Source organism: Aethalodelphis obliquidens, unplaced genomic scaffold (genome assembly GCF_003676395.1).
Source record: "Aethalodelphis obliquidens isolate GAN/ISIS:26980383/991018 unplaced genomic scaffold, ASM367639v1 scaffold8, whole genome shotgun sequence".
NCBI lineage: Eukaryota > Metazoa > Chordata > Mammalia > Artiodactyla > Delphinidae > Aethalodelphis > Aethalodelphis obliquidens.
The window spans coordinates 53,755,984-53,778,132 of NW_020837952.1; the positions used below are offsets into that span (position 1 = coordinate 53,755,984).

General features: G+C 52.0%; 1 protein-coding gene across 2 annotated transcripts; it reads right to left on the reverse strand.

Moving 5' to 3' along the window:
* Positions 1-1,048: 1,048 nt before the first annotated feature.
* On the reverse strand, positions 1,049-20,037 carry IFT27 (intraflagellar transport 27). Of its 2 annotated transcripts, none has more exons than XM_027107527.1 (7): positions 19,593-20,037; positions 12,689-12,768; positions 12,302-12,361; positions 10,647-10,706; positions 8,564-8,681; positions 7,541-7,650; positions 1,049-1,279 (listed from the first exon to the last, which is right to left on the reverse strand). In XM_027107527.1, the coding sequence occupies exons 1-7, from the start codon at positions 19,624-19,626 to the stop codon at positions 1,181-1,183; spliced, it is 561 nt and encodes a 186-aa protein (XP_026963328.1). In that variant the 5' UTR covers positions 19,627-20,037; the 3' UTR covers positions 1,049-1,180. The 2 variants fall into 2 exon arrangements, with proteins under 2 accessions (XP_026963328.1, XP_026963329.1); XM_027107528.1 differs by lacking the exon at positions 1,049-1,279 and adding an exon at positions 1,290-4,552 and having other exon boundaries at positions 19,593-19,741.
* Between the last annotated feature and the right edge of the window lie 2,112 nt (positions 20,038-22,149).

Consider the following 22,149-nt stretch of genomic DNA (forward strand, 5'->3'; position numbering starts at 1 on the left):
GTTATCTCACTTCTCACAGTGACCTCGAGGGGCAACCGAGCCACCACCTCCACTTCCTCCCGGCCAAGCTCAGGCGGATGCAGGGAGGCGGCGGCCGTGGGCCGGGCTCTGGCGTCCATGATCCTGACTCTGGTTCCTCAGTTGTAAAAGTGGGACGGCGAGACTCCACGTTGTAAGGGTTAAATTAGCTAACACGTGTAACGTGCTCAGCTCATGTAGAGACATGGCAGGTCATAAACAGGAACCAGAGTTAATTTCCATTATGACTGCTATCACTGGGACAGACCCAGAATCTGCCTACCGCCAAAGCCAGCACCCTGCACAGCACCCCCACTCCCACCAAGAGGGCGACTGAAAGAGGGTGATGACCCTCTGGGGCCCTGGAGCTGAAAGGAGCTGAGACCCCCGGGTGAGGGTGACAGTCAATGCCAGACCTCGGCCTGCAGCCCTGATGTAAGGGGCGACGAGGAACTTCTATGGGTCTTCAATCAGGGGAGTGAAATGATGAAAGTGGTGTTTTAGGAAGATTAATCTGGCAGCAGAGACAGGATGGAAAACAGTCAAGCTCAGTGCAAAGAATTATGACCGCTTCCCGGCTTGCTGAGAGGAGGGTCATTAAAGGAAAGTGGCCTCGTTCTTGGCTCCCTGGGTGCCAAGCTCAGGGTTCCCGGCAGCTGGGAGGGGCTGGGTCTTTATCAAGAAGAGGCACCCAGGGCAGCCGGCAGGGGGCACTGTTTTTGCCAGGGACAGTAGCCATCACCAGGGAGCTCTGGCTGAGGAGCAAGGTGGACAGCGGGACAGGCAGCAAAGTCCAATCTGCTAGAATAAGGAGAGGGCCATCAGCCCCCTGGCCACGTGGCAGATTCCAAGCTGAGCACCTCAACTACGGCATGGGGTGGGCTCTTGCGGGGAGGTCCTTCGGGGAGGGCAGGACACCCACTGTCACAAGTACCAGCTCCCGCCACTGGAGGCTGCTCTGGAAGCAGCAGCCAAAGTGTAAAGGGGCACCAGGGCTGCCCCGACCAAGAGCGGAATGAGCTGCTGCTTCTCCATTTTTCTCATTTTATTTAAAGCTGTCACGATAGATTGGAAGGGCTCAGGCCACTCTATCTTCTCCCATCTCCCGAGGAGACGGAGCCCGCGGCCAGGTTCCAGCGCGGGGAATGGTCCAGCCAGCCCCTCACACCAGCGCCTGGAAAACCTCCAGCTTCTCCCGGTACAGGTGGTGAAACTGCTTGGCCAGGTAGTGGAAGGGGGCTTTGTAGTTTTCCATCTCCTTCTGGAGAGACAAATTGAAGAAGTCAGTTGGTTGGTTTTAGGACTGTCACAGAGAGCTGGCATCGCCCGCTCTTCCCTCCTGCCAGGTGCTCCGCCCTCTGCCCCAACTTCTCCTTCCCACCACCCCCACCACTCAGGGCAGCTACTACCATTCGTCCCGTTTTACAAGAAGGAAACTGAGACGTGGAGAGGTTAAGGTCACGTGCCGAAAGCCACACACTTGCCCGTGATGGAGCTGGGTCTGAACCTAGACCTGTTCCCGCAGAGCCTGTACTTTTAGCCACTCTCTCTGTGTGTGTGACAGGATGTTAAAATGAGACTCACTCTTGCTTAGTTTTGACTGAGGCCCCAAAGGTCAAGGCAAAACAACCGATGGCAAGGACCTCCACACTCTGGAGGGAGGAGCAGACAGGATGGAGGTCGGGGAGCGCTGTGGCATTTCCCCCAGGATGCGGGCGCTTCTCCCTCATCCTGAGGTCAGTGGGAGGGTCCCAAGAGGAAGCCTGCAGCCCGGGGACTCAGGCCAGTGCTGGACCCGGGCCTGGGAAGCATCAGGGTGAGGCTGGGGTTGGCTGTCTGGATGGCCAAGCAGGAGAGTGCAGACTGGGGATGGCCTGCAATGCCTCCTCTGTCAAACTGGGGCTGCAGCAACACTTCCCTGGACCAGCGGCGGGCCCAGCGGAAGCCCAGCCTGGAGCTGTCTTAAAGGGACTCCGCGGGGACAGCCTCCAGGAGGGTGATGGGTCCCAACAAGAATGGACGGCCCGGAATTGAGGTCACAGGAAAGGTGAGGAGGTGTCCTAGCCTGAGGAGGTGTCACCTGTGAGGTGGAAGCCGCAGGTGAGAAAGCGCCCCTGATGGGCGCAGGGAGGGCATCTCTGACACCTGGCAAGTCCAGAGGGGCCACAGCAGGTCCCAGCAGAAGTGAGCTGGTGGGGAAGCACAGGTCCAGAAACACAGATGCAGCAGCCTGGCCCTGCTTCCCACAGCAGGCTCAGGAGGCGAAGCTGACTTTACGAATTCTGACAGTCACTCAGGACTGGGCATTTTAATAAGTGAAATAATGAATAATTTTGTGACTAAAGGTGACCAAAGGATGTTTTTATTATCTGAGAGAGATCAGAAAAGTTCTGGAAGTTGCCCTAGGTTTTCTTCATCTGGTAGGAAGAACCAGCCCTATAGGGTGAGCCTGACAGGCTCTGGGAGAAAGAAAATGGTACCCTCTCCACTTAGCTATCGTTTCTCACTCTCTATGTGCGCATCCACGGGTATTTTCAATTTTTTTAAAGAAATAAGTTGGCAGAAGAAAGCACCCACTACTTTCAAGACAGTAGCTCAAACTATGAATGCACAAGAGCCTGTGTGTACGGATTTTCAAACAATCCGTAGCTGGCGGCAAAAGTGCAGCCTTGATAAGAGGTAATGAAATATCCCCAACAAAACGGAAGGATTTCCAAACCAAAGGATGGAACGAAGTCGTCAAGCTCAGTGCCTTTGTTTTCTAGACAGCAGTCTGGGGCCCAGGGGTGCAGTGGCCCAGCTGTTTTACGCAGAGCCCAGTCTAGAATTCAGATGCCCCAAATTTGAGAAGAGCAGCCTTTTCACTCTGCCAGCTGGGGTGACAGAAGCACGCAAAAGGAAACCAGTTCCTGCAGAAAGTTACCGGACTTCCTGTCCCAAGGGTGGAGGAGAGAAGTCACCAAGAGCAGAACCAGAGGCGGCAGCGCTGAGAGGGTGCTGAGAAATGAGAGGACAGCTGGTGGCCCAGACGAGTGTCTATACTCAACTCATGACTGCCAGGGACCGGAAGGCTGTCACTCTTCAGCAGGACGTAAGAAGAATAACTCAGTTATATTCGCAAGACACTTTTGACTGTACAGAGCATAACGTCCTAGGCTACGCCAAAGTCAAATAGCAAAACGTTACGTCAGTTGCAAGTATAGTTAAGCATTGAATGGGAAGAGAATGAGGACTGCAAGGCACATGCACAAGGATTTCTAACTGAGTCTGAAAGCTCTTGAAAGCCAGATCTTCGGAGAACGCAACATAAAAAGTAGGGGATTCAATGGAGGCAAGTTCTTTATACACATGGAGTGCTCCTGAAATAGCAGATGTAAACAGAACCGTTTTCCAAATGCATTAGGAGGGCTTGCTAATGATAGGAATGCTTTTGTTAAATGATGAATCATAATCTTGCTGACATCGTTTGACAGCTGTAGAGTAGGTCTGCTCTGCGTGAAGAATCTTCAGAGCAGGCTCAGACTAGTGCTTAATCTGGCCTAGAATTCTGCCCCTGAGACTCCCAAAGTAGGCTCTGTGGGAGGCCAGAGCCCCTTCTAGAAGGTTATCGAGCTGGACAGGCTGGCCTGTGTTCTAGTTCTGGTTCCACTGCTCATTAGCTGGGCAACCAGGGAAAGCAACACAGTCTTTCTGAGTCTGTTTGTCATCAGTGAGATACGGATAGCAGCAGGACTGCTGGAAGCCTAAATAGATAATGCGTGCAAGACACTTAGCACACAGTAGGTGCTCAACAAACCTCAGTTCCCTTCCCCTCACCTTCCTGCAAGGGAAGCCATCCCTATGGATCTTCCCTGAACTCGCTTTTATTTAATACTGTCCAACTTCTTGCAGTAATAAACAGTGCATTTTAACTGCTGTTTAAAGAAATGCTCTTAAATTTTTTGGTGTGCAAATGCCAAATATTGAGGGGTGTTAGAAAGTCAAAGAGAAACCACAAAGACCTCGAATAGCCAAAGTAATCCTGAAAGAGAACAAAGTTGGAGGCATCACATTTTTTGATTTCAAACCCTATTACAAAGCTATAATAATCAAAACAATACGGTCCTGGCATAAAAACAGACACGAAGACCAATGGAACAGAATTGAGAGCCCAGAAATAATTGCCCCACATATATGGTCATCTAATATTTGACAGTGGAGTCAGGAATACTCAATGGAGAAAAGATAATCTCTTCAATAAATGGTGCTGGGAAAACTGGATATTCACATGCAAAAGGATGACACTGGATTCCTATTTTACACCTCCCAGAAATTAACTCAAAATGGATCAAACAGTTGAACTTAAGACCTGAAACCAAAAAAACTCCTAGAAGAAAACATTGGGAAAAAGATCCTTGTCAGTAGTTTTGGCAATAATTTTATGAATATGACAACAAAAGCACAAGCAACAAAAGTATAAATCAATAAGTGGGACTACACCAACCAGAAAGCTTCTGCACAGCAAAGGAAACCATCAACAAAATGAAAAGGCAACCTGCAGAATGAGAGAAAATATTTGCAAACCACACATCTGATAAGGGGTTGATATCCAAAACATACAAGGAATTTGTGCAACTCAACAGCAAAAACACAAATACTCTGATTAAAAAATGGGCAAAGACGAATAACAGATATTTTTACAAAGAAGATACTCGAACGGCCAACAAGTACCTGAAAAGGTACTCATAATTACTAACCGTCAGGGAAATGCAAATCAACCACAATGAGATGTCACCTCACACCTGTGAGGATGGCTATCATCAAAAAGACAAGAGGTAAGTGTTGGTAAGGATGTGGAGAAAAGGGAACCCTTGTGCACTGTTGGTGGGTATGAAAATTGGTGCAGCCACTACGGAGAACAGTATGGAGGTTCCTCAAAAATTAAAAATAGAGCTGCCACATGGTCCGGCAATCCCACTTCTGAGTGTGTAACCAAAGGAAACGAAATCACTTCCTTGGAGAGAGAGCTGCATCCCCATCTTCACTGCCAAGAGAATAGTCATGACAGTAGTCAAGACATGGAAACAACCTGAGTGTACACTGATGAATGAATGGATAAAGACAATGTGGTACACACACACACACACATGAATACTATTCAGCCATAAGAAAGATGGAAATCCTGCCACTTGTGACAACGTGGATGAACCCTGAGGATATTATGTTAAGTGAAATAAGCCAGCCGAGAAAGATAAATATTGTTATGTTCTCACTTATGTGTGGAATCTAACAAAAAACAAACTCAGAAACAGAGAGTAGACTGGTGGTTGCCAGGGGTGGTGGGGACGGGGGTGGGAGAAACGGGTGAAAGTGGTCAAAGGGTACAAAACCTCCAGTTTTAAAATGAGTATGTTCTGGGGATGGAATTATAAAGAAAAAAGAAAGTCAAATGGCCATGTAGGTACCTCCTTTAGGTCTGCAGGACAATTATGGCTGCATTTAGAAAGAGAGGAGGAGATGGGCTTGGTGTCAGGACTTAGCTGCGTTTCAAATGGCATTTGGTTATATCTCCTTTTTAATTACAGCTTTCTTAACCGAGCTGCTGGGTGGTGCTTTTGTTGGCATCAACTCAGGGGGGGACTAGTTAACCTGCACAGTTAATACCAAGTGCTTAACTGCAGCCTCGTCAGACATCATTTATACCCTCCCATTTCAATCGTGTAGTGGCAAACACCTAACCAGAGTTTAAACATGCAGCCAGGTGGCCTTTGGTGATGGAAGTGTTGGGAGTGGGTGTTAATTTCTGAGTTCCGTCAAGAGTTCCAGGGAACGTGGGATATTGGGGTAAGGAGGCAACTTCATAAATGTGAATGGAGGAGGACGGAATAGGAAGATAATGTTTGCTGTGGGTGGTACAGCTCACTGCTTTGCTCAAAGGTGTCCTGCACAAGAGATGGGCAACCCTCTATATAGTAAAAGCCTGCTAATTGGAACTTCACTAATTTAGCATTTGTGATCGTTGGACCAGAGGCAAAACTGACATTTATCTCTGCACAATCTAGGAATACAAGGATTTAGTGACTAATGATAGCATAAATGAGATTACTAGAGGGAATATTTATATTTAAAAGAGCTAACATTGACTGAGCATTTACGATGCCTCAGACTTCGTGCTAAGTGCTTTTATATTCACCATCTGACTTAATTCCCATATCTATTACTCAATGAGGGATATATTTTACTATCCCCACTTTATAGGTGAGGAACCTGAGGCACCAACAGGTTAAGTAACACCCCGAGCGGCCCACAGCTAGTCCCGCTATTCACCATCGGAGGTCAGAGCACCTGCCTGCACTCGCTGCTTTCCCTAAGGAAGCATGCCGCTTTGAGGGGGTTTAAGAAATTCACGTCCATACGGCAACTGAATAGCAGCATTTGTCAAATTTCACAGATGCGGCAACAAGGGTGCCTGTAGCTTAAGGAGAGTTTGAGTAGAAAACGACCTCAGGGCTATTTGTTAAGTAGCCCACTGACTCTCTGGGAAGGAATCAGTCGGGGCCGGAGGCCACAAGGCCAGGAATGAAGTCCACGTTACCACCATGGACGTTTCAGGCTGCGCTGGACATGGCAAGTCTCCCCAGCGACCCCAGGAAGGGGCACTGCAGCTGGCACCTTGGTCCCTGCTGGCTCTGAAGTGGGCGTTTCTGGGCGGCTCCCGCAGAGGGGGGGTGTCTTCTCTTGACCCCCTTCCATAGTAGCACACGAGTGTTTCTGATTGGTGTAGCCTGGGTCACGCCCCTTCCATAGTAGCACACGAGTGTTTCTGATTGGTGTAGCCTGGGTCACGTGCCTGCACCCTGGCTGCAGGGAGGCTGGGACCTCAGAACTCCCCACATAGGAGGGAGCTTCCCACAATACTGTGAACATGCCCAAATCATGATTATCGGGTACTGAAGGGGCCGGGAACAAATCCCTCTGACCGTCCCCCTTCCCAAGGGCTCTTGCTGAATATACCGGAGACACTCTATGGCCTGGTGTCACCCTGGGGCTCCGGCACGGTGGGGGCAGGGAGCACGGGAACCAGAAGTCAGGGATCCTAGTCCTGGCTCAGCCCTTCGGGAGTCAGCGTGACTCACGGGCCAGTCACTTCACCCCAACACAAAGTGGGGAATGGGGGCCAGCTCCTGGATCATGGGGCTGATTTTGAGAGTCTATGAAATAGTGTGCCAACAACACTGTAACCCAAGATGTCTCATGCCAACATCAAGTGTCACTGTAACTGAACACAGTACACTTGTGTTCCTTCCTAATTGAGATGCAGCTTTTCCCAGGGCCGGCTGGCTGGCTGAGCTGCTTGTTTGTAACCCACGAGTGACTCCTGCTATACTGAGAAGAGATCTTGGGCTAAGGGTGTAAACATCAGCTCCGAATTAGGCTCTGCATATGGTGGACTAACAACTCGATGCATGGGAGGTCATGTGAGAAACCGCTTCCAGCCGAGGTCTGCTCCAGACTTGGCTACGGTGCAGGCGGAAATACTTACCACGGATGTTTCAAAACATTCCAGGCCTTGGCCCAGTGCCCATGCCCGGGTCTGGGCCGACTCCACCACTCGCCTGCTGGCCAGGTCTGTCTTGTTCCCCACCAGTACACCTGCTCGAGAGAAACAATCGGAGCGTCGCATTTAACCGTGGCCGTCTGGGAGGACAGCTGGAGAGACAAAAGAGCAAGCAGCCTAATTCTGAGGTGTGTAAAACCTCATCTGAGAGAGGCTCCCTGATCCGAGGTGATGAGCACGACCGGAGACCCCGCACCGGCCCCCGAGGGCCGCAGTGGAGCGGGAGGCCGGCACTTTGCACCTGCAGCTTTCGCTCAGCCCCTCCGCTAGACCTCCTGGGTACCTGTCCGCCTCCTCTCCCTAAGGCTGCAAACCGTGAGGGCGAGGACCAAACTGATGTGAGCATTTGCGATCACTTCTAGCACATGGAGCAAACTTTCAAAACGGTCATTAACGCTAATCTGAGGGCTGGGCTCAGAGTCAGGCATTCAGAGGTAATTTGGTTCTGTTGCCAGCTGCATCCGCTGCGGCTAATTTTTGAGCCTGTCTCTGGAGATCGCTTTCCCTGGTCTCTAATGAGGAGAATTTGTTGATCTCACATAGGGATGAAAAATAAACTGATTGAGAGCATTCAGAAGTGAAAACGGGCCTTGCATGTTTACTGGTGCCCCACATACAGGAGAAAATGAGGACTGCTTCCCTGGGGTTAGCTTTCCGGAAATAACAACTCATATTCCTATCACAGCACCTTCCCCCTTATTATCCTGAGTCACCCCGTAACCCTGCCGGGGGGCGTCAGCAGGCCCATTTTATAGACTCACAGAGGTGGGGCAACTCACTGAGGTTTCCGTGGTTGCCAAGGCAGAGTCAGGGTACGGTCTAGACCATCACACTCAAAGACCAGGGCACCCTTTTTCTGCACCCACAGCCATTTCTGCAGTGACCTTGCGCTCTTGAACTTGAAGGTCAGAGGTGCTGCTGGGAACCCCGGATGCCTGCAGCTCGTACCTGGGAGGGTGGCGCCTGGCATCTGTGACCGAGCCTTCTCCAGCCACTTGCTGCAGTTGGCGAAGGACTGCTCGTTGGTCACGTCGTAGACGAGACACAAGACGTTGGGACTCTCCCACTGTGCAAGGGGGACAGGATGGGGACACGTCACTGACAGCGAAAGTGACTTCTAGACTGGGAGGAAATGTGGCCTTCTAAGGGAAGGGACACGTGGGCAGAGGGAAGTGAAAAATTCTAAAGGGGATGTGAATCAGAAAACAGAGCCACATCCACAGAAGAAAAGGATTCACCCACAGGAATGAATGGGAGGGCTGGGCGAAGCGGCGGGGAAGGCCTAGGTCTGGGATGGCGACGGTGAGGGTGAGAGCTCGCGTCCGTGCCAGGCGTTTTCTGGGCATCATCGTGAAACCTCCCAGCTTTGCAGGGCTGGTCTGAAGACCCCTACTGTGTAGCTGAAGAAACTGAGTTCAGAGAGGGTAACTGACTTGCCCAAGTCACACGGGCTTTAAACACCAGGGTGGGGCTGAGGCTTTCTCTACCCAGAAACGCTTTGCCTGCCCCGGTTCCATTAACTCATTCTTCTACTCATTCTCATAGAGGGCCCACTATTACGCAAGGTGACATGTTTTCTGCTTTGCAGGCCTGAAAGAGCATCCTTTTTTCATTAGCCACTCCCTGGAAGCTGGTTTGCGTACATTTTCCTAATAAGGGCCGGCTTTTCAAAAGGCAAAGGGCACTTCCTGCTTCTCCTGCAAACCAGACCAGCAACTGCACAGGGTTCGCTGTCCCAATGAAGAACCAGTGCTATGCTCTCAGGGGCTGGCGCCTTCAGGGGCTGCTCAGACCCCTGGGCCATCCTGCTGCCTGGCACGGGGCCGCGGGGCAGCCCTGATAGGCTGTGAGGCTAGTCCTGGTGCGTGTGACTCTTGGCGATGCCCCGGTCTCTGGGGACCCCCATCCTGCACAATTAGAGGCTGGTTCATCTCTGGGGTGTTGTCACCTCCCAGGGTGTGAGGGAGAATCCTTTTCCCTCCAGCTGTCCTTGGAAGGCCAGCCCAGAACTGGCTCCGGAGGCCTCACCCTCCTGCCCCTGAGGCAACACTGCCTCCCCTCCTGGAGGTGCCCAGGATGGGAGGAGCTTGGATTAAATTGATGATCCCTTCACACCTTCACTCCACAGACTACAGAGCTCTAGCTAGAGTCACACTGACCACCCCTGTGCACATGCAGGAGAGACCTCCTTCCTCCAGGCCCCAGTGAGGGGACCCAGCATGGGCAGCGTAGGACCCTGACTTGTCCAGACACATCATCTCTTCCGCTGGGCAGCGCCGGACAGTGTACAAGGGAGCCGCGTGGGAAAACACCAAGAACTGACGTGTGAGGCCAGCCCTGTGTGAAATTACCATCATTAGATCTATTTCTCTTAGGCGAAAAAAAAGGGTGGCAGCAAACAGTTTCTATTAAAATGTAGCTGTTCTTGGAAAGGCAGGGGAGGGCTCTGGAGACCTCAAACCTTCTAAGTAGCTCACTGGCCCACATTAGCAGAACCATTACCTTGGAAGGTACAGCAAGCTGGATCCTAAGAGGAAGGCTGCGCGGGCTGGAGGAGCCTGGGGGCAGCAGGGGCAGGTCCCAGAGCAATCCTAGGTGGGACCAGGGGGTGGGCTGGGAAGGTAAGCCTCACTGTGGGGCCTCTAGGGCACCCCCTAGCGGGGAAGGAAAACTTTGCTCCAGACCCAGGAGGCGGAGGAGGGCTGAAAGAACACCCCCAGGAGGGGGTTGCTCCAGAGACGGGAGGCCCCGGAGTGGGGGGCTGCGAGGACCGAGGTGCACAGCTCTGGTGCATTGGGAGTCAGCCATTCCAGGGCCGGGGGGGAAGCAATCACGAATCACATGCCAGAGCTGCTCCTACCTGCCAAGGGGCCACCAACCCCAAGGCTGGGAGGAATGCCCCTTACAGGATGTTGCCATGGTAGCTTCTCCTGGTGGCTGCAGTGAAGTGAAATTCCTGTGAGGGCATTGTTAAGGGGCAAACCTTTGGCGGGAGGTGGTGGTGATAGGAAAAAGACTGAATGCTACTTGCCAGTTTATCCAGCATTTCAGAAAACAGCTCCTTGCCGGCCGAGTCAAGAATGAAGAGTTCCTGGAATCAGAAAGACAGGTCCCAGGAAAGCCTGCACGTGGGGAAACCCGTCTGCAAATCCCTGCTAGGACTCCCGGCGCACCTTCGGGGTGACACACGCACGTGCACACACATTTGTCTTGTGTCCGAGGCACGAGGAAGACGGTGGGAGGAGGAACAATGGTTTCCCACCCCAACTGGCTCTTTCTGGGCGGCATCTCACCCCTCCTAACCCCGAGTGCAAAACTACCAGGAACAAGCCGACTTCCCACCTGGCAGAACAGAATGCTAGACAGGCTGACAAGTGCTCTGTTTTCCAAAAGGGCATTCTGCACTTTGTTAACGAAATTGATTTTCAAATCTTAAAACGATCCTTTTTAAAGGAGGTCACCGAGGAGGCCTGGGGAAGGCATTTAAAGCAGGACAGTCTGTCATGGTTCTGGGTGGCTGCGGTGTGATTCTAGCAGAGGGCGCAGGATGACCCTTCCTGCCCGTGTCCGAACCTTCACCGGCCCAGGTGAGAGCCCCTCCCCAATGCTGCCATTCTAGGAAGTCTACCCTAAGTTCCCCGTTAATTTCCTGCTGGCTCGGGCCTCTGGCTCATGCTGTCTGAAGGTCAGCGACCTCCTCTGCTTTGCACATTGGCTGTCGGTGCATTCATCTTACCCCTTCTCACTGTATCCAGGGTACTTAAAATTGCTTTTTGCTCATGGACCTCTTTAAGAATCTAGCAATTCTCAAGGCTTCTCTCCAGAAAAGCACATGCAAACCTAGCATCTTGCAATTCAATTTCAAGGGTCGACGCTTCCCACAGAGGGACCCAGGTTAGGAACCTCAATACTCGGTAAGTTCTGAGGGTAAGATCCAGAGCCCAGTCTTCCTCACGTCTTCTTCCTCATCCCTTCCATACGATGCTTCCCGTGTTCCCCCCAGCCTGTTCCTGAATGCTCAGACAAGTCTAGGCCAAGTCCTGGCACTTTTAGGTAGCTAGTCAGACATGGGTGGGTCTTGCCCCATCGTGGATGGGGTCATCTTTCCCTCCCCAACCTGGACACTAGTGATCAGAACCCACCCAGAGATCCTCCCTCTTCTAGTCAAGGACCACCAGCCTTATCAGGACCAAGCAAGATAAACCTACCAGCACAGGTCGGTGCAGGTGCACCAAGACCTAAAAGGTGCCTCAAGGTAACCTGGGGTTCATTATGCCGTAGTTGTAATACATTAGCATTGTGGTTTGGGTGCTCGTGCGCAAGCGCCTGTGCACTAGGAGAAAAGTTACGGGACCTAAAGCTGTCAATCAACTTGTCAGTCAAATGATGCAGGACACAGGGAGGGACCACCACTCTCAAAAGCCCAACCCTACCCCACTGCGGGCTGCTTCTGGTTTCCAGACAGCCCACTCTAATTCGTTCTTGGGAGTGCACTCTTGCTCTGCTTAAGAAAACTCTTAGTACTTAAAACCATTCTATGTCTCTCGACTGAAATCTCTCCCTTGAGAAGGCAAGAACGGAGGAAATCACTGCCCTGGTGACAGCACTGCCTCGCTCCGTGACCACGGAGCCCTCGGGCACAGCTGGGGCAGCACTGAGCCCCCTTGAGGCGAGGGCACCACTCACCACACTGTCCCCTGTGTCAGGGACTGGCACCGTCTTCACCACCAGATCCACCCCTGTTGTCTGTGGAGGAAAAGGGAGAACACGCACGTCAGGGGTCCCAAGGGGATGCATGTCTCCGGCTCCAGTGTCTGTGCTCTGGACTCACTTCTGGTGTGGAAGTCAGAGACGCCCTAGTCTCATCCAACCCCCTGCCCACGAGCGAACTGTACACGGTGACCAGCCAACCACCGGCCAGTCTGCTCCACACACTGCCCTGTGCCCCGTGGCTTATGGCCGTACGGTCAGGCCTCTTAGGGCTTCTTAAGGACATTTGGAAAGTCGCTGCCCCAGGGTTATCTGATCACTTGTCTTTAAGCCCCCGCCAGGCCTATGATGCCCACATCTCACCAGGGTGTAGTTCTTCTGGAAATGGGCTCCGTCGCTGCGGAAGATCTGGGCCAGGGCGGTCTTGCCCACGGTTGGGTCTCCTGTGAGATCAGAGTAGAAGAAAAACACCGCTTTCATCCTAAGCTGACTGGAGGCTCTCCCATTCCAGAACGCTGGTCTAGAAACCGAAAACCTCAATGAGTTCTCAGGGAAAAGGTGATTGATTCTCAAGGGAACTTGCTCCGGGGTCGCTGGCAGGGCAGCGGGTCTGTGAGACCGATCTTCCAAACCCATGATGGCCAGTCTCTTTTCTTCCGGGCTAATCCTTTCATCTACAGAAGCCCACCCAGAAGGTAACAGAGCTGAAGGAGGGCTTCTGAGCATTGGAAATAGAACTGACACTCTTCCACTGAAACACACCCGACGGGGAAAACCTGTCCCTTTCAAACTTGAAATTACTTTGAAGTCTTGAAGGTAAGGAAGTGTGTGACCAGGTACAGACTTACAGGTTCAGTTCTCTAATGGAACCACTTTGAGTTTACAGCGTCCATCCTGAGAATCCTGCATACTTTTCTGGGGTGGGGGGGAGAGGGGGAGAGTTGGGTGGGTTTCTACATTTAGGAGAAACAAAATGTCAGGGGCTACATTTGCCATCCTGAAGCCCATTTCCAAGTGACATTTTCCACCTCCACCTCCTGGTAACCCATCTGCGACCACTGCGGGCCCATCTTCCCAGGGCCTCTCCTCTAAGTCTATCGGCAACAGCCACTGGTTCCTCTAAGCCCGTCTCATACCTACCGGCTCCATCTTCTCGGCTTTCCTTTGTTGTTGGAGAGCCCCATAAACTGGTACCTGGAAACTAAAGATCTATGTCACAGTTTCAAGTCTGAGACCTGGACCTTTCACAAGGTGGTCAGGGGCAATTTATTCTGGAGTTCTCTCCGGGCCCCCAAGGGTGCTGGAGGCTCTCCGTGCCCATCCTTAATTCTCCTGCACTCTCCCCACGTCCCCACCGGTGGCTCTGCGTGGCTTCCTTTGATACCACACTGTGTTCATCTGCAAGACCTTTTCCACCTTGAGAGTCTCACACTGATTCTCCCTCCATCACCCAGCGCCCTGGCAGAACACCTGTCTGCTGCTTTCTCACCCCCTTGATCCTCAGCAAAATCACCACGCTCGCATCCTTCTGCCTTGCGTCCCTCGATGCAATCGTCTCACCTTCACCCCGTTTTACAGGCGGCTTCAACTCGCCTCTTTACTTGACTCCTCGATAGCCTGCCGCCCTGTTCACTTTTCAGTTTTGACTTTTCTCACCTATAATTTTCTCTTGGGAGACAGTTATTTGCCTACTTGTGGCATTTCATTTCACGTTAACTCCTCCAGGTCTGAGTGAGCTAGTCAGGTCTTGCTTTTCACTTTGCCTCTGTCATGGACCCATTCATACAATCTCATTCGCTCCTTCCCAGCCCCCAGGTCCCAGCCTTCACCCCCTGCCCCCCCGGGGACTATCATTAACCTCATTTGACAGATGAAGATATTGAGGCTTAGAGAAGTTGGGTAACCTGCCTAGGATTCCAACACGGCCCTCTCTCCGCCAGATCCCACTCCTCTCCTAGAGCTCAGGGACCCTTCTGACCCATTTCTAACACTGCCCCTGCAGGTCTTCATCCCCGCAGCCTTCCGGGACACTGGGGGGGACCGTGGGCTGGACTTTCACCGGGTACCCATCCATCTCAGGGCAAACAGAGCACATCTTGTGCAATGACTGCATCCACCCTCCCGACTTCAATTTTGCCTCTGAATCCGGTTGGAAACTGGCTCTTCCCGCTTGTGAAATTCCCTACAGATTTGTTCCGGTTAATTTCATAACTCTTGCTTCCGACTGTCAGTCAGAGTCACCCACACTTCTGGAAAACCTCCTGTGTCGGCTGAGGAGGGAGCCGAGCGAGCCCAGGAAGGCGAGACCACTGATAAAACACGTGTGCAGGGCAACAAGATGACAAGTGCAAATTCAAAGAGCACAAGCTGAGAATCAAGGCGTCTGAGGGTGCGGGGAGGAGAGAAGCTGATGAGGGCTTTCGTCAGCGGGGAGGACTTCCCTGGAGGAGGCTGAGCCCAGGGGTGACGGCGGGGGGGGGGGTGCTCTGCTTGCTGGAGAGGGTACCATCTGCCAGGGCACGATGCGAGGTCACCTGCGACCTCATAGTCGCCAAGCCCAGGGGTTTTTCCTCAGCTCTCACGCTCCCCGATGCCTCTGAAGCAGCATCCCGCCCCCGGCAGCCCTCTGGCCCCGGGGACCCTGCACCGGCCTGGTCCTCCGGCTGCTCTGCCTGCCTCCCAGATGTGGACACTCCTGTGGGCCTGTCCTTGGTCCTCTGTTCCCATCTACTCGGTCCCACTTACTCTCGTTACCTCGACCGTCACTTCTCGTGCCAGGATCCCTCTCCCAAGCTTTGTGTTTCCCACACCCTATGGGTGTTTCCACTGGAACGTCAGGCTTCCCACCGGATCTCAGTGCCCACAGCCAGGCTGGGTCCCGAGCAGTCTCACCCATTTATCTTACTTGTTCTCTTCACCACTCTCGATGTCCCCAGACTTCACCCACGGTCACCTCTGAAGGCTCCTTTTCCTTCCTCCCAAGTCCAGTCAGCCTCTTCTTTCCTTACATCATTCTCTGTGTCTCCAGCCCGCATCTCCTTTGTTGTCATGACCAACACTGCCCTAGTTACCTCAAACTTCAACCTGGGCTCCTGTCTCAGCCCCGAACCCACCCCTCCATGCTCTGCCTTGTGACGCTGGAGCTGGGACTCTGCACACGTTTCTCTTTTGCCAGGGATTTCCCGTCAGGCTCTGCCGATGTGAGTTCAAGAGTAAGGCTGGAAGGCTGGGGGCCGGCGGGGGGGGGGGGACTTGCTCCTTCCCCTCGGCTTTGCTGTTTCTCTTAGTGTTATCCTACTGATGGCCTTGACCCTGCAGCAAAGGTTAGTCGCTGCCTCCAACTGGGTTTTGTGTTTTTGCACTTCTGGACCAGCCTCAGAGACACCAGCGTCAGCGGGCAGCGTCCCCTTCTCAGAGATCTGCGGCTCAGCTCCCAGCACCCTCCTGCGCTTTGAGGTTCTGACAACCTGCCCTCTTCCCTCTCATCCCGCAGCCCTGGGATGAGGCTCCTTCCTGCAGTTACTCTCCGTGCTGCCTTACTGTCCCCTTTTGGTCTTTCCAGTCCTCCAGCACCTGTTTAATGAACACCCCACACTAAATCCTCACTGTCGAGATACCTGTGTAGTTTCAGCTTTTTGCCTGGACCCTGCCTCGTGTAGCACTTGGTACCAGGAGTGGCCTCAAGACACAGACCCTCAGGATGGTCTGGAATTGGTTTGGCGGTTTCTCACCCTAAACACGGGGCTGAGCTCCTGGCCAGTGGGCAATGGGTCCTAGTGATGGGTGGCACGTGCTGGCATCACACACTGGGTACCACCCCAGCCAGGCAGTGCCCCCTCCTCAGAGGTCTGGATCCCAGCCCAGGGTTGGGGGAGGTTCTTCTTCAAGCTTCTGACAACCTGACCGCCACCCACCAATTCTGTGTCATCACAACGTTGTCTTCTGGCTTTTTCAGTTCTCTGACACACGCTGAACCAATTCCATATATTAAACTCTCTCTGTTGAAGTGCCTAATGTATTTTCTGTTTTCTTGACTAGGTCTGGACTTAAAACACCTCCCAACTGGCCCTCTCTCCTTTTTGTTTTTCTCCCTGCTCTAACCCACCCTGAGCTTGGCATCAACAGACAGATCTTCATAAAACAGTGCTTTCCTCCGGTGACGCTCTCACACAGAGCCTGTCAAAGGATTCTTTCCGCCGTACGCCCCTCCCCACCTTCCGACTCTGTCTCTGACTATCCCTTACACAAAATCTGGGCTCTACAGTCCTGTTGTCTTGATCCCTGAAAATTCCTCGAAGATAACCTCCTTTCAGGTCACCCTAATCCAAATCCTAATCCTGCCCAGGCTCTGCCAGGCAAAGCTCCAACACGGCCTTCCTGCCCAGCCTCTGAAGGTCGTTTCTCGCTCCTCTGTCTTTACCTGCATGGCGAGTGCAGCTCACTGCTGGTGGCATGAGACTTGACATCAGAGCAGCCCTCCAGGGAGTCAGGTTTATCATCTCCATGTATGTCAAGAGGCAGTAAGCACAGCATGGCACTCAGGGCACAGACTACAGCTCCATCGCTTACGAGCTGTATGACCTTGGGTCAGTAATCTCTCTGGGCCTCAGCTGCCACATCTACAAGATGGGGATAACAGCTTCTATCTCATAGAATTGTTATGAGGATTTAATGAGTTAACATGTACAGTGCCTGATATATATTAAGTAATATTTACGTGATTTGGAAGCACATAAAATATAGATAAATGTTAAGTGTTGTTTTCTCTCCATCTGAATCAGAACAACTAGCAGCTGTGCCTTGAGGTATTTCTCTGGGATCAAAGGGCATTCGATTCCTGTTTCTTGCGTTATAAGCTATTATGCACAGCTCAGCACTTCCTTGAGTGCGGGGGCTGGCTGGGTTCACCCTTGTGCTTCCAGTGCACCTTGCGTGGCAACTCACATATACTAGGTGCTCAGTAACTATGTGGACTGAATAAGCACTTGAATTATCAGGTCCCTCGGTGACTAGTTATGTGAGAGAAAAAAGGCAGATTGACTCCATTTTAAACAGTCGGGGGACTTCCCTGGTGGCGCAGCGGTTAAGAGTTGCGCTCCCAATGCAGGGGGCCCGGGTTCAATCCCTGGTCAGGGAACTAGATGCCACGTGCATGCCGCAACCAAGAATTCACATGCCACAACTAAGGAGCCAGTGATCCACAACTAAGGAGCACAGTGCCGCAACTAAGGAGCACACAAGCCGCAACTAAGGAGCACACCTGCTGCCACTAAGACCTGGCACAACCAAATAAATAAATTAAATAAATATTTTTTAAAATGTGGTGTTTGTTTTAAAAAATAAGATAAAATAAAGAGTTGGCCGGTGAGGGGGTCTGTGTGGTGAGGGTGGGGTGAAGAACGAGGTTTTGATGGGTGGTGGAGGTAGGGCTGTGTGCAGTGATTCATTCTGCTGAGGTCTTTTGGCCCCTGAAAACTTCCAAGAGGAGATAGATACCCTTGGGGCCTCAAAAGGAGGCTTCAGATGGAGGGCTAGGTTGGAGTTCAGGAATGACTTCCTAGGCAGTGGATGAAATCAGGTAAAACTAGTACCTGAGGGTGTGGGTATAAAGAAGGGCAAGGAGTCTCGAGTTGAGGCCTGAGGATGGTAGAGTGTGGGGCTAAGAACAAAGCCCTGGAAATCATATCACCTGAATCTAGATCCCAGCTCAGCCAAATCCAGCTGTGTGACCCAGGGCAAGTGTCCTAACCTCTCTGGGTCTCAGCTGCCCCATCTGTAGAGGAGAATGACAATAATCCTGACCACACAGGGTTGTTGAGATGAGCCGTGGTGAGGGTCTAGCACAGTGCTGACACATAGATGGTGCTCAGTAAGTCAGCCTCGTGATGGGAGTTGATTTAAAAAAGAAATAGGAGAAAGAAGAGTCAGAGAGAGAGGCCCATTTAGAAAAAAAAAAAATCTAACTTCAGAGAAAAACGATCCCACCTTATCCATGAGGAAACTGAAGCTCAGAGAAGTGCTTTGTCCAAGAGGACACAGCCAATCTGAGGAACAGCAGAATTAATTTTGTTACACAATACTGCCCCCACTGGAAACTAGAGACTGCTCTTGAGAACCACTAATTTCTTTTGCTCAGTATGATACGATTGACTATGGTCAGTCAACTTTCTGTGTGACCCTTTTATTTCCAAATTGGAAAAGTCATTAAAAATACCATCCTTTTTGGTCTGGAAGAGAGGAATCAGAAAAAGGGATCTCTTTTTCCTCTGCATAATTTCTCACTGCTTCTTTCCTGAACTGGTCAGATAAACCCAGAAAGGTCACAAGTTTCCACAGTAACACAAGTTAAGAATTTTGGAGGTAGGAAGTTAGGAATTTTAGGCCGATCTCGGGGTTGAAATCCTGCCTATGACCTTCCTTCGCTAGGGGGTGACCTTGAGCAAGAGACTTCACCTCAGTGCCTCGGTAAAGTCAGAACAATCCGGCACTTACCCCAGGGTGCTACCTACTGTGACAGGATTAAATGAAATGCACGAGCCTGACAAGCAGTAAGGACTCAGGAAAGTACATCTGTGCTCTGTGGTCCCAGGTCCATAATGCAGGCAAATGTTTTTCTAAATGAGCAGTGTGCATGCCACACAGGCATTCATTCGACAAATATTTATTGAGCACTTACTATGTTCTGCATATATGTTCTGGGTGCTTGGGATGTATCAGTCAGCAAAACAAACATTCCCACTTTTGGGGGATTCAACACTTATGTCCTCCTGACCATGAGGCAGCACTGTAACTTTGGATCTTAAAGTCAACACACATAGGTTTTTGTAAACTCTGGTCAACTGTACATTACTGTCTCCTATCCCTGTCTGCATAAGACTGGGGTCAGGAAAAAAATCCCATAAGTAAAGACCACCAAAGTCACTGATGCCTAACTTTGGGGTACAGCACCTGGTTTAGTTGAAGCGCTTATGGTGTGCTTAGCCTCATTTTCTTAACAAGTCTACTCGTCCTGAGTACAGCTCTAATTGGTGACGGTGGTCTCGGAGTATGACAGGGAGCGAAGGAAGCCACCTGGAGCTACAAATGTGCTCTAGAAGATAATTCTTCCACGCCTAATGAAATTTACTCTATCAGTAATTGCATTAACTCGCCTTTGCGAGACAGAAAGGGAAAGAGGGTAGACAATTCACGTGAACAAAAGCTCTCGACAATTTATGAAGTCTCTGGACTCCGGAGACTGTATTCACCCGCAAGTTTTCAGACTCACCTGCCAGGATGCATTTGGCTGCCAGCTTCACCATGGTAACCAACCACCTCCACGGACCAGACAGAAGAGCGGCTGCTGGAGGCGTTGGTGGCCCTGCCTGGGAAGGGGAGTGGGGAGGGCTAGCGCTCAAGGGGCCTGTGACCGCGGTGGGGACAGGGACAATGGGGCCTGGACCCTCCGGACAGCCCGCGGGGAGGATATCGGGCGCTAGGGTCGCAGCGGGGCTCACAGGAGCGCCAGATGGGGCCAGGTTCAAGGCCTCAGAAGGCAGCCTGGAAGGTGCCAGCGAGGCGATGCGGCTCTCGTACTCGGCCCAGCCCCTGGCAGTGCGGTCCGGGAATAGTGACCCAGCAACCCTCCAGCCGCAAGCACGGAGACAGATGCGCTCTCCAGGAAACCATAACCCGCCTGCCCCGCCTCCTCATCGTCGTCCTCCTCCTCGTTGACCGTCGATTGGCTGCCATCAAAAGCTCCCACCCCGAAGGCTCACGGAGACCAGTGGGAGGAGGGGGCGTGGCTAACAACATTTCCTCGCAGGATAATTCGTAGTAGTATCTGCTCTTCAAGCTTATCTCGCTTGACTAATAGTTGTAGGAGATGTCAATCATCTTCGCCTCCCGCCCCCGCACAGCCTGAAAGTTCAGGGAAAAGCAGTTCCAACGTCGTGTATCCAGAGGCGGTGTTAAAAGAAGCTTTCTGATTGGCCAGAGACTGGCTTGGACCATCTTCGGGAGGAATGGGGACTCGTCGTATCCTCCTGCCCTTCTAGAGGTGGGTTCGCCCACGAAGTGGGCCGGTCGGGAGCGCGGGAGGCTGGAGCGTCGCTTGCCCCGTGGACAAGGTGCTGTTGCCCAGGCGGAGCTTTGAGCTGGTTTGACTTTGCCGAGGTTCTTGTCGCTCCCCCAAGTCCCAGATTCCGGGGAGGGCGGCCGTACGGTGCATCAATCTCGCAGGGGAATCTGATTTTTAAAGCCCAGGGATATTATGCGCTTTAAAATGTAAAATATGAAAGTGTTAAAAGTGACGTCTGTGGAACAAAGACAAGTGAGGGATGTAGAGGAGTCGTTGGACTCAGGAACTGGAGGCTGTACTTTCCTCTGAGTCCAGCCCCTCTTGTAAAATGGACAGTGTGTCACATACCACATACGGAATGAAAGCGAGCCTCCAGGACACTTCCCATCCCACAGGGAGGCTCCGGATATATCTGTGGACTTTCCGGGGAGGCCCCTCTTGCTGGCGGTCAGGAATCCCAGTCTGCAGTCACTGCTGTCTTCCTGACCTGGGCAAGTCACCTCACTCCTGAGCCTGGTTCCTCATTTTTAAAAGGGGCTAGTGGAACCCACCTTCTGAGGTTGTCCTGAGGCTTAGAAGAGAGAACATCTGTAGGTGCCTGGGACATAGCTCAACGGTGACGAATGGATGAATGAGAAGAGATTTATCTGGACAGATTGGGTTTACCATCACTGTCATATGTTGGCCAGGTGCATGCACCCCTCTTCTCACTCTCGCTGGTTCCCCTGGGATGGCTGGTGCTGGAAGGGAAGAGCAGCCCCTCAGGGAAGACGCCTGCCCCCAGGATTCGCCATCACATGCCTTTCATTTGGCTACCAGCCTTGTGCAGGGCAATGAACACACACACGCTCTATAAATCGCTGTGAATGCTTCAGCCTTGAATGGGGAGTGAAACAGTGCGAGTTGTCTGGAATTTTCTTTCCTTGGCAGTCATTCCTGGTGGTGTGGTTAAGACCTGTCTCCTGCCTTTCCCTTACCTACTTGTCTTCTTTGGAGACAACGGGCAAGTCTGTCTCAGACACCTCAGGCCTCGATGAGTCACGAAGTCTCTGCCTGGTCTTCCTGCCTTCGCCTCCATTCTGTCCTGTCAATCCCTTAAAGGACCTCTTGAGTGAGTCACCCTCCTGAGGCAGCTCATGGGGCTCAGATGCTGAGATCTGGGAGCCTCAGTTTCCTCATCTGCGAGGGGCGGCGGTGGTAATAATCGCACCTCCCTCCTAGGGCTGTCCTCCTCGGCACCACATCTGCTCTGGCCCTTTCCTTGCTGCTCCTGTGTGCGATTTTGGTCAGCACCATTGTAAGCATTTTGGATCTTCCCAGAGAGGTGGTAAACCCCACATGATGAATTCTACTACCTCACTCCACCATCCCAAGGGCCTTCTATACACCACTGATGACGAAACGAAAGCAGCATGACTGTCACTGGGTTCTAGGTGATCAGAGAGTTTGGGAGCCCTGAGGGCCCTTGAGAAATTCTAGTCTCACCCCTCCCTGAGCAGCTATAACACAGCTGGCGTTTGCTGAGCACACACCGAGTGCTGGCCTCATTCTGATTGCTTTAAAGAATTCATTAATTTAATATTCATGTGCTGATTTGATAGTCACAGTAACCCCCGTGAGGCTTGCATCATCCCTGTTTGATAAACAGGGAGACTGAGGCCCAAATGAGGTGAAATCCAATGCCCAAGGTCACAAGGCTAGTGAAGGGCAGAACTGGGAACTGAACGCAGGTAGACTATCAACCTCCTGCCCCTGACAGGAACCT

Excerpts from the sequence above, each read along its gene's own strand:
- IFT27 (XM_027107527.1), bottom strand. The coding sequence starts at position 19,626 with ATGGTGAAGCTGGCAGCCAAATGCATCCTGGCAG. Across the intron at positions 8,682-10,646 it reads CTGAAATGCTGGATAAACTG|TGGGAGAGTCCCAACGTCTT; the intron begins GCAAGTAGCATT and ends CCCCTTGCACAG. Across the intron at positions 7,651-8,563 it reads GCCAGGCGCCACCCTCCCAG|GTGTACTGGTGGGGAACAAG; the intron begins GTACGAGCTGCA and ends TCTCTCGAGCAG.